Raw genomic sequence first — 12507 nt, 5'->3', positions numbered from 1 at the left:
ACTCGGATAGGCAAAGTTCGGGTGAGTTCGGTTCTCGGGGAACCGGACCCGCCCATCTCTAGTTTAAAAGCTACCCAGTATTTTAATTGATTCTAATTCTGTGGTTTGCTTTTTACTTTTATTCACTTTTTTCATCAGGTTATCATGTTTTGTTTCTTAGATTTTTTTCTCATCTAAAAACTGAGTTTCATTTTAGCTTTATTAGACTCATCAGATGTATTATTACATGTTTCACAAATCTGTGTCACGTTATGAAGAATCACCCAAAGTTTCCTTATCAGTAGTAGTGTTTTTGCTATATTTTTTACCCTTCTGTTTTTGAAGTACCATTGATGGATGTACAGTAATTGTAATCTCTTTTTGTCTCAAACTCATGCATGTCCCTTTGGAACTTCTTCTTCTTTATAGCTATATAACTTTATGGGAAATTTCAATATTTTATCTAAAAACATCTAGACATTTTTCAAAACGTGACACAGACTGATTCTGAGTACTAATCTCTGAAACTACTAAATTTCTCCAAGCTATTTTTACGCTTGTCATGTGCAAGCTAATTTTTAGGCATAAATCTGCAAATATATGTTTGTGAATTACTTCCTAGAAATAGTGAGACATGGTTCTCTTAGGAGCTGTTAGATCAAGGGGTTTTGTGTATGTTAAACCACCCAGGGGGGCTGGTAGATAAGGGTAGCACCTTATACCATTTATGGCAGGATGGCAAATGTGAATGCCTTTGAGGAGATCTCTTGCAAGACAATGAAATCTCACACATGTTTGGGAGGCCCCAGACAGGCCGACTGCAGAGACTGGGTTGTATGTTAATGACAGATTTAAGCTGAATAAGGGCACAGGAAAAGATCATATCATTTTCTCCAATATCATACATACCAGAGGCATGTGTGGTATGCAGATGAAGGGAAACTTAGGACCTGTTGTGTGAAGGTAAAATCATGTTCGTAAACCATACTGTTGAAAAGTTAGGACGGTGTAAAGAAAACTTGACTTAGAGGTATTCAAACAGCAAAGTCATAAGACCCTAATTTGCATTCTTCCATCCTGTTGGTTCTGACCTCACAGGGAAGGGGGCTGGGGGGCCCTGTAGCTTGACTTTAAAACTGTATTGAAAATGTAACCCTGGGTTCTTCTTCTGAGGGAGTTTAATTGAAGAGGTTCCATTTTTTCCTGCTCCTCCCGGCACCACAAACTTGATTCTAAGTGAGGTATCAATTCTGTGTTTTATCCTTTTTATTTTATAAGAAACAATTGCACTCTATTTGTATGTCATTTTATTACCTTTTTATCTTAAGCATTGTGGATGTATTTTCCATATTAAATTACACTTAATAAGTTCTAGTCTCTGTGTTCTTATGAATTCACGCGACAGTTTGGTCCAGACGCTACCTAATTGAAACTGTGCAAACCTTGTGATTTAAGTGAACTCTGATTAAAGTAAATTGTGTTGGATTAATGCTAGGGAGAACCGAAGGCTTCCTAAATAAGAGTGTCAGCTCTTATCCGAAAAAACCTTGGTGGTGGTAATTAGTATCGCAAAGCTAGTGTGTGGCATAGATAGGGAAGTATTTAATCATTTTAGACAGACCAAGTGGTTGTTGTGTGGTTAACCCTGTGTCACGTAAGCGTCACACAGACTCAGGTGAGTGCTGTTCGTGACAAATTGGTGGCAAGCTTGTGGGATATATTTTTAATTTTTTTTTAAGAATTTAGGTGAATTAGGGTTGTGTGATCCCTGAGAGAGGAAATACAGACTAATTCACCAGAGACTGAACTCAATGCTTAAAACATTATAAGACATACAGCAATTGTTTCTTTCCCTCCCCTTCTCTTTTTTTTCTTATCTTTTTTTATTTGGCATTAAGCGGAGGAGATGGCGGCTGCATATAAACGCTTGACAAAGGAGGCGCTGATTTCAGACTGTGAGGATGGAGGAATTCCCACCAGTGGCAAAAGCAAGGAGCAATTGATTGAAGCTCTTGTGCAGAGGGATCAGCAACTCACAGCTGTGTCCGAGGAAGAGAATAGCCAGAACTCAGAAGTGGACCTGACTGTGGGTATTCCTCAAAACCAGGGACTGTTAATTTCGGATGATTCTAATGGTTCATGTGTGGACACTGCTATGGATGTTTATTTGCAAACTGCCCTAAAATATTTGGGCCCAGCGGACATTACAACTAAAATGCAACTCATACAGCAGTTCCAGGAGAAGGAAGCTGCTGACCGTCAGGAGAGAGAGAGACACGCTGCTATGGAGGCAGCAGAGAGGCGTGCTGCTATGGAGGCAGCAGAGAGGCACGCTGCTATGGAGGCAGCAGAGAGGCGCGCTGCTATGGAGGCAGCGGAGCGCCAAGCAGAGCGACAGGCAGAAAGAGAATCTGCCGAGCGAGAGGCAGAGAGGAGATATGAGCTGGAGCTTGTGAAGCTCAAACGCCAGCCAGAGACCAGAGATGCTGGTATTAGCAGACCCCGTCCTGAGAATTTCCCTGTATTGGAAAAAGATGGGGATTTGGATACTTTTTTGCGGGGTTTTGAAAAGACATGCAGACAGTATGGACTGGCCAAAGATCAGTGGGCACAATATTTAACCCCTGGTTTGCGAGGTAAAGCATTAGAAGCCTTTGCAGATCTTCCACCTGAGATGGACGGAAATTATGAGGCAATCAAAAGTGCCCTGTTGCAACGCTTTAACATCACCCCAGAGGCGCATAGGCAGAAATTCAGAGATTTAAAACGCAGTGCCTCTGACACATATTCAGGACTTGTGGCCCAGCTGTGTGCTTCATTCAAACAGTGGGTTGGAGGGCTACAGATCACCACCTTTGATGCTCTGCAAGATTTGATGATCCAGGAGCAGTTTCTGACTTTGTGCCCAGCTGAAGTGAAGGAATGGGTAGTGGATCGTGACCCTGCATCATCTGCGGAAGCAGCTAGACTGGCTGACAAGTACACTGTCACCCGGGCCCCTGCAGCTAAAAGAGGAACTTTTGTGCCAGGACAGTCTGCCTGGAAAGGGGAGCGGCCCGGAGGAGCACCTTCACCTGCTGTTGTTTCTTCATCTTTTGGGAGGGTGGGGGCCAAGCCTGTTCAGGGAGATACCCGCCGTTGTTTTATTTGCAACAGGACAGGGCACCTCAGTGCCGCCTGTCCAGACCGAAAGACATCTACAGCCTCCACTGTGGGGCCACCTCCTCCCCGGTCTGCTCCAGCTGTCCTGTGTGTTGCGGGATCCCAAGTGAGCCGGAATGACAATCTGCAAACGGTCACTGTCGGTGACAAGGTAACTGTGGGGTTAAGAGACACGGGTGCTGATGTTACCCTGGTGCGTTCAGAGTTGGTGGGGTCATCGGATATAATTCCAGGGAAAACTATTGCTGTGCGCGGGGTGGGAGGGATACACCCTGCTGTGCCTATGGCCCGGGTCTATCTGGACTGGGGTGCTGGAAGAGGTCTAAGGGAAGTCGGGGTATCGGACAATATTCCTACAAATGTTTTGCTTGGAACTGATTTAGGCAGGATGTTATCTCGTTATGTTGCTAGTAGTGATGTTGTGGACTCTGAACGTAACCATGTTTTTTCCCAGGTATCAGGATGTGACAGGGAAAATGTTTGTTCAGTTGTATCTGAAGTCTGTAAACTAGGATGTGAGAAGGAAAATGATTGCTCAATTGTATCCGACCTAGGTCAACTGTCTGTATCCAAGGAGTTAGGGGATGTAACTATTTCCTCAGTGTCAGTGGTCACACGTAGGCAAGCAGAGAAGGATAGGTCCTCACAATTAACTCCTGAGAGAGAGGTAGAAAGTCCCTCTGACCCAGAAGCTCCCCCTCTAACCCCCCTCCCTCCAGCACCTGCAGTTACAGACGCCTTACCTTTATCACCAGACACTGAGCAGCAAGTGAGAAGCCAGGCTTTTCAACAAGCACAGCAGACTGACACTACACTGGAAACACTGAGGTGCCTAGCAGGCAGTCCTCCCACTGAGTCTGATAAAGAAAGAGTGTTTTGGGAACAGGGAAGGTTGTATAAGGAAAGTGTAGCCAGAGATGTACCTGAGGCGGGGGTGATGGAGAAACGGCTAGTGGTACCCCTTATGTATCGGGAAGGGTTACTCAGGGTAGCTCATGAGGTCCCGCTGGCAGGGCATTTAGGCATAAAGAAAACTAAGTCTCGCTTAAAGCAAAAGTTTTACTGGCCAGAAATGGGCAAAGATATTGCCAATTATTGTCGATCTTGTCATGCCTGTCAGATGGTGGGGAAGCCTGGTGATGTGGGACACGCCCCTCTAGTGCCCCTGCCAATAATAGCAGAACCCTTTGAGCGGGTAGCTGTGGACATTATAGGACCCCTTGCCATTCCCAGCAGCTCTGGAAAACAATTTATTCTCACTGTGGTGGACTATGCCACACGGTACCCCGAAGCGGTGGCCCTCTCCTCCATACGGGCTGACAAGGTGGCCGATGCCCTCATATCCATTTTCTCCAGGGTAGGATTCCCCAAGGAAATGTTAACTGATCAGGGCACACAGTTTATGTCTAATTTAATGCAAAGCCTTTGCAAAAAGATGCACGTGGAACACCTCATAGCCAGCCCCTACCACCCACAGACTAATGGCCTGTGTGAGCGTTTTAATGGTACTCTCAAACAGATGCTCAGAACCTTTGTGGAGTCCCAGGGGAGAGACTGGGAGAGGTTTCTGCCGCACCTCCTGTTTGCGTACAGGGAGGTGCCGCAGGAATCCACTGGCTTCTCCCCCTTTGAACTCCTGTATGGGCGCAGGGTGCGCGGTCCCTTAGATCTGATCAAAGAGGATTGGGAAGGGAAATTAATCACCCCCGAAACCTCCGTGGTCCACTATGTGGTGCAGTTCAGGGAGAGGATGCAATCCCTAATGGGGATGGTGCATAGTAATCTGAAGGCTGCCCAGACTAAGCAGAAGCAATGGTATGACCGCAGTGCTAGGGAGCGTATCTTTGAAGTGGGTCAGAAAGTTCTGGTATTGGTTCCTATGCGGCAGAATAAGTTACAGGCTGCTTGGGAGGGTCCCTACTTGATATTTCAACGCATCAATGATGTCAATTATGTGGTAGCCAGGGATGAGGGACGGAAGAGGCACAAGGTATATCATGTGAACATGATCAAGGCCTACCACGAAAGGGGGGTCTCTGTATTAGCTGTATGTAGCTTACCTGAAGAGGACCAGGAGCCAGACCCCTTGTTAGACTTAGTAGCCTCTGCCAAGAGTGGGAGATCATTAGAGACCACCCAGCGTAGTGAGAGCTTGACAGAAGTACAGCTAGATCAGCTGTTTGTGACATTGAGGCCCTATCAGAATCATTTCACAGGGAAGCCAGGGCAAACACATCTAGTTGCTCATCATGTAAACACAGGCGATCAGCCTCCCCTCAGACAGACAGCTTATCGAGTTTCCCTGGAAGTGCAGACAGATATGAAAAGGGAGATTGAAGAAATGTTGGAGTTAGGGGTAATTAGAAAGTCCCACAGCTCCTGGGCTGCACCAGTAGTGCTGATCCCCAAAAAATGTGGTGGAACCCGGTTCTGTGTGGATTATAGAAGGTTAAATGAGGCTACTGTGTTTGATGCCTATCCCATGCCCAGGATAGATGAATTGCTAGAACGGTTAGCCCACGCTCGCTATATAACCATTATGGATCTGAGTAGGGGTTATTGGCAGATCCCTCTGACACCTGAGGCTCAGGAGCGGTCCGCATTTATCACCCCGTTTGGTCTGTATGAGTTCCTGGTCATGCCCTTTGGGATGAAAAATGCCCCTGCCTCCTTCCAGCGACTTGTTGATAGCCTGCTAGAGGGCCAAGAGAGGTATGCTGTAGCCTACCTAGATGACATTGCTGTGTTTAGCCAGACCTGGGAAGAACATTTGATCCACTTGAGCAGTGTGCTAGCTAAAATAGCGGGGGCGGGTTTAACAATAAAACCTGAGAAATGTCAGATTGGTATGAATGAGGTGCAGTACTTGGGGCACCGAGTAGGAGGAGGTACCCTGCGTCCCGAGCCAACTAAGGTAGATGCTATTGCTGCATGGCCCACCCCTAAGACCAAGAAACAGGTTATGTCCTTTTTGGGGACCGCTGGATATTACCGAAAATTCGTGCCCCAATATAGCTCCTTAGCTAAGCCCCTAACTGACCTTACAAAAAAGAGGTTGCCCCAAGTGGTGACTTGGACCCCAGACTGTGAAGAGGCATTCACCGCATTGAAGTCTGCACTTACCCAATCCCCAGTATTGCAGGCTCCTGATTTTGACCGGAGGTTTACAGTGCAAACGGATGCCTCCAACTATGGGCTGGGAGCTGTACTCAGCCAAGTGAATCAACAAGGGGAAGAGCACCCCATACTGTACCTAAGTCGGAAGCTGCTTCCCAGGGAGGTGGCCTACGCAGTTGTGGAAAAAGAGTGTTTAGCTATAGTGTGGGCCTTGCAAAAGTTGCAGTCCTACCTGTACGGACGGGACTTTACGGTAATCACAGATCACAACCCTCTCAGCTGGTTGCACAGGGTGGCTGGGGACAATGGGAAGTTGCTCCGGTGGAGTTTGACCCTCCAGCAATACACTTTCACTGTTCAGCACCGAAAAGGGAGCCACCATGGTAATGCAGATGGATTATCCCGTCAGAACGAAAGCCTTGTGTCAGGTGAGCAGGGAAAATCGTCTTGTAGGTAACAATTTCCCTGCCACCCTCTAGAACGGGGAGGTGTCATGTGCAAGCTAATTTTTAGGCATAAATCTGCAAATATATGTTTGTGAATTACTTCCTAGAAATAGTGAGACATGGTTCTCTTAGGAGCTGTTAGATCAAGGGGTTTTGTGTATGTTAAACCACCCAGGGGGGCTGGTAGATAAGGGTAGCACCTTATACCATTTATGGCAGGATGGCAAATGTGAATGCCTTTGAGGAGATCTCTTGCAAGACAATGAAATCTCACACATGTTTGGGAGGCCCCAGACAGGCCGACTGCAGAGACTGGGTTGTATGTTAATGACAGATTTAAGCTGAATAAGGGCACAGGAAAAGATCATATCATTTTCTCCAATATCATACATACCAGAGGCATGTGTGGTATGCAGATGAAGGGAAACTTAGGACCTGTTGTGTGAAGGTAAAATCATGTTCGTAAACCATACTGTTGAAAAGTTAGGACGGTGTAAAGAAAACTTGACTTAGAGGTATTCAAACAGCAAAGTCATAAGACCCTAATTTGCATTCTTCCATCCTGTTGGTTCTGACCTCACAGGGAAGGGGGCTGGGGGGCCCTGTAGCTTGACTTTAAAACTGTATTGAAAATGTAACCCTGGGTTCTTCTTCTGAGGGAGTTTAATTGAAGAGGTTCCATTTTTTCCTGCTCCTCCCGGCACCACAAACTTGATTCTAAGTGAGGTATCAATTCTGTGTTTTATCCTTTTTATTTTATAAGAAACAATTGCACTCTATTTGTATGTCATTTTATTATCTTTTTATCTTAAGCATTGTGGATGTATTTTCCATATTAAATTACACTTAATAAGTTCTAGTCTCTGTGTTCTTATGAATTCACGCGACAGTTTGGTCCAGACGCTACCTAATTGAAACTGTGCAAACCTTGTGATTTAAGTGAACTCTGATTAAAGTAAATTGTGTTGGATTAATGCTAGGGAGAACCGAAGGCTTCCTAAATAAGAGTGTCAGCTCTTATCCGAAAAAACCTTGGTGGTGGTAATTAGTATCGCAAAGCTAGTGTGTGGCATAGATAGGGAAGTATTTAATCATTTTAGACAGACCAAGTGGTTGTTGTGTGGTTAACCCTGTGTCACGTAAGCGTCACACAGACTCAGGTGAGTGCTGTTCGTGACAACACTCATCTGTTTTTTTCCCTCACAAGCCTAGAGAATACTGTGCTTTTGTTTCAGACAGTGCTCGAAGTGGGGCGCTTCTTCGTCCCACTTCAGGAGCATCCAGGGCTGGCGGTTAGCGGGAAAATCGAGCTGGGTGAGCGCCATGCTGGAGAGGCACTCTGCCTGTCTTCCCTGCTTGTCCATGGGAACTGCATGCAGCAGCAGCTCCTTGCTCCTCTCTGGTCCAATCTCTCTGGTCTGTTGGATGTGATATCATCAAGTTCCGACACTGTCAGTGAGGAGCAATGCAGAGGGGAGCAGGGACCTGCTGCCGTATGTAGCTCCCATGGACAAGCAGGAGCCAGAAGAAAGAAGCTTATAGAAAGGTAAGTAGAAACGGAAGGGGACAGCAGGGAAAACAGGATGATGAAGGAGGGCACAGGGTGATGAAGGAGGGCACAATGTAATGGACACAGGATGATGAAGGGGGGCACAATATAATGAGCACAAGATGATAAAGGAGGGCACAATGTAATATGCACAGATTAATTAAGGATGGCACAGTGTGATGGAGGGGCACATTGTGATATGGAGGGACCATTGTGATTGAGTGAAACAAAGTGATGAAGGAGGGCACAGGGTGATGAATGAGGGCACAGTGTGATGCAGGGGGCAAAGTGTGATGAATGAGGGCACAGTGTGATATGGAGGGGGCACAGTAATTATAAGGAGAAGGCACAGTGTGATAAGAAGGAGCACAGTGTGATAAGAAGGGGGCACGTTATGATGAAGGAGGGTTCATTGTGATCGGGGGATAACTGTGTATTCACTAGTGAAAGGAACAAAAGAAGCAGGAACATGGAATGATAGAGTGGATCAAGGAGTAAGAAAGGAGCAAGAGAAGCAGGATGTGAGGCACAGAGGAAAGCAGGTAGGTAGTGTGAGAGAGAGAGATACCTACAATGAATATATGGGCACATAGGAACAGAGAAAGGAAATCGATAAGGGAAAGGTAAAGGGTAATATGGAAGATATAAGGGAGATATTTTGAATAGTTTTATTATAATATGGAGCTATGAGGGAAAATGGAAGTACACAAAGGAGACATTAGGGAGAGGTGGAGGGACACGGAGGAAAGTTATTGGACACAGGAGAGGAAGGGGACACGGGGTGGATAGCCTTGCATAATTTAATATGTATTATATTATACTCTAGAGTGTTAAAATGCATCTGAAATTAATTTCACTCTATAAAAATTCCTAAACCTTTGGGAAACCCGGCCATCTATTTTAAAGTGGAAGTTCCATACCAGCACTTCTAAATTTCCACTTCGATCACTGGTTTCAGACCAATCCTCCAGAAAAATCAATTTGCAAATATATAGCAGGTTGATATGTATTGTTAAGCCGTATGCAACTATACATTAGACCAGTGGTTCCCAAACTGTGTGCTGTGGCTCCCTGGGGTGCCGCGGCGATCTCACAGGGGTGCCTCAGCCAGGGCCTTTTGTAAGCAAGGCGGGGGACTACTTGGTAAATATTTTGGCTTAGGGGTGCCTTGAAAAAATTATGGAGACACCAAGGGTGTCTTGAACTGAGAAAGTTTGGAATCCATTGCATTAGACAGTAGATTGGAGGTCTGTTTAAACACTAAGCACTAGTCACTAGATTGAAGGTTTGCATTATACACTAATTATTAAAATAGAAACCTGGTCTATACACTATCCACAATTTAATAACTATTATTTACATATTAGCCACCAGATGTTACACTCACCACAAGATTAGAATTGTACTTAAAAACCAGTTACCAGATTATACATGTTCCTTATATACTAGATTTGACATCAGAGTTCTGTTTTATGCAATTCTGGTTTAAATTGTAAGTTGTTTTATAAGCTAACAGACAGATTTTGTGGCTATTGTTTATATACTAGCCACCAGGTTAGAGTTCTGTTATACACTAGGCACTATATTAATCACCAGATATATATCTTATTTAAATATTAGCCTTCAGATTGCAAGTCTGCTTTATATACAAAACATCAGATTGAATGTCTGTTTTAAATACTATCTGATGTCTATTTTCAACACAATGCAACAGATTGGGATCTACTTTGTACACTGTCCACCAGAGTGGCATTTGCATTGTGCCATGACGATAGGCTCTGATTTATATGCTAGCCACCTAACTAAAGTAAAACTTTTGAGCTATATTTTTTTCCATTGTGAAAAAGTCAGAAATATTGCAAAAAAAAAGTGACATCTTCAGGTTTTCTTTAGAGGTGAAATCTAATGAATTCCTTGGTGTATTTATGCAGGATAATATTTCCAAATATGTTGCAAATTGTATTGGATGCCTGGATAACTGATGAAAGCTAATACAATATAAAACACTGTCACTTCTACAATAGCTTGATGTCACTATTACAGTAGCATGAAGTACTCAAAGACGACCACTAGATGGGCCATTAGTGCTAGCTAAAAATCCATGATACATGATACTACAAACGTTTGAAAATAAATGATACACGCAAAACACTTGTCTTTTTTAACTTTAGTTGCATTTACAGTACACACACAGATTACAGATACATTTAAATAAAATAGCATAAATATGCTTACATGCAGTGACAGATTATAATAGGGGTGGATGGGGCTAGCCGTTCTGTTTGGCTGAATGCCTATTGAACCCTCCATAGTACATAAAAATCATTAGCATTACAGCGACATTATTTGAAGTTCTAGCAATTTGTGCACATTACTTAACATTTCCATTTGGACTACTGCAGAAAGGGAGATTCATGTTCCATCTTTAAAGAGAACAACAAAATATGTTTGTATTAATTTTTGTAATTGTTTTGGGATTTTGTTATATTTTATATTGAAATGCAACTTTTACATTTATTAATAACTGCAAAGGCAATGTTCTCTCTTGTGCATATGATGCTTCATTACATTACTATATTGTGCACAAATAGGCTAATGAGAATGTATTCACATAAATATGCTTCTTTAATACTTGCATCTTCTCAGACATACTTTCGGAGCGCAAATATGCCCACTTTTTAATGTGTTTTTAAGGGAGAGCACTTCCTGCACCAACAGTTTATTCACCAGTATTATCAGTGAATAAGCTGCTTGTTATTTGGAATGTGAAAATTTGAATCTAAACGCACTAGGCGCTTTATGCTTTCATATCTTTATAACTAGTTGCATGTGAACATGGTATGCTTATAACTGGTTTCTAATTACAAATGATAATATTCCAGGTCTTGTAATGAAGCTCTTATAATCATGTATGCTGTTTAAGATCGGTGTTATATTTATTTGTATTGTTTTAATGTAAGAAATTGAGATTCTTCATTTTAAGTGAGTCCATCTGCAGTATATGAAATGTAATTGATTTTAATTTATTTACTGGTGGTGGTTTGAATACCATATTCTATCACCACCTGTTTTTTTCTTTTATATTCTTTTATACACTTGCTCATCCACTAGGATAATGAGTTTTGGGGCTAGATTTACTAAGCTGCGGGTTTGAAAAAGTGGGGATGTTGCCTATAGCAACCAATCAGATTCTAGCTTTCAGGTACTAAATAAATGAAAGCTAGAATCTGATTGGTTGCTATAGGCAACATCCCCACTTTTTCAAGCCCGCAGCTTAGTAAATATACCCCCTAGCATTCTTTATTCACTGCCTTTCTTTCCTAGCATTTCAAATGGTTGCCAGTAATCCTCTTATTTTAGATAAGTTTTATATTACAACTACAGTTTAATTCGTGTAATAGGTTAATCACAAATAGGTTTATTCCTTTGTTTGATCTATTCATTCTAAAATCACTGCTAAAGTTATATTAAATTAATATATATGTATATCTATCTATCTCTATATATATATATATATATATATATATATATTAGGGATGTGCACCGGCGACTTTTGAGGTCTCGTGTTTTGTGTTTTGGATCCGGATTTTCATTATTTTTGGGGTTCGGATTTGTCTCGCAAAACACTTGACGAAAGGTCTCGGTTCGGATTTAAGGTTTTGGATTCGGATTTTTTTTGGAAAAAACATAAAAAGTTTAAAAATCAAGTTTTTGGGCTTATTTTCACTCCTATGCTATTAGTAACCTCAATAACATTCAATAACAAGCATTTCCACTAATTTACAGTGTATTCTGAACACCTCACAATATAGTTATTAGTCCAAAACGTTGCAACGAGGTATCTTTCTGGACTGCATAGAGGAGTGGGTCACCACAATATATATAATAAGAAAACCATCAACTTGTATGATTCGCACCAATAAATGTACCTGGACTGCGTAGAGGAGTGGGTCACCACAATATATATTAAAAACCCTGAACTTTTATGATTCGCACCAATAAATGTATCTGGACTGCGTAGAGGAGTGGGTCACCACAATATATATAATAAGAAAACCATCAACTTGTATGATTCGCACCAATAAATGTACCTGGACTGCGTAGAGGAGTGGGTCACTACAATATATATTAAAAACCCTGAACTTTTATGATTCGCACCAATAAATGTATCTGGACTGCGTAGAGGAGTGGGTCACCACAATATATATAATAAGAAAACCATCAACTTGTATGATTCGCACCAATAAATGTACC

At 42.7% G+C, this 12507-nt stretch overlaps 1 protein-coding gene across 1 annotated transcript; it reads left to right on the top strand.

The window, feature by feature from the left end:
* The first annotated feature begins 1746 nt into the window (after positions 1 to 1746).
* Positions 1747 to 10245, top strand: LOC142149595 (uncharacterized). Its single transcript, XM_075204948.1, has 4 exons — positions 1747 to 4129; positions 6284 to 6511; positions 7940 to 8250; positions 10185 to 10245. Exons 1-4 carry the CDS (start codon positions 1886 to 1888, stop codon positions 10243 to 10245), a joined length of 2844 nt encoding a protein of 947 aa, XP_075061049.1. The 5' UTR covers positions 1747 to 1885.
* Positions 10246 to 12507: the final 2262 nt, after the last annotated feature.

Source organism: Mixophyes fleayi, chromosome 1 (genome assembly GCF_038048845.1).
Source record: "Mixophyes fleayi isolate aMixFle1 chromosome 1, aMixFle1.hap1, whole genome shotgun sequence".
In the NCBI taxonomy this organism is placed as follows: domain Eukaryota; kingdom Metazoa; phylum Chordata; class Amphibia; order Anura; family Limnodynastidae; genus Mixophyes; species Mixophyes fleayi.
Note: the sequence above shows the minus strand (reverse complement) of the source record. Positions and strands in the feature narration are given on the sequence as shown.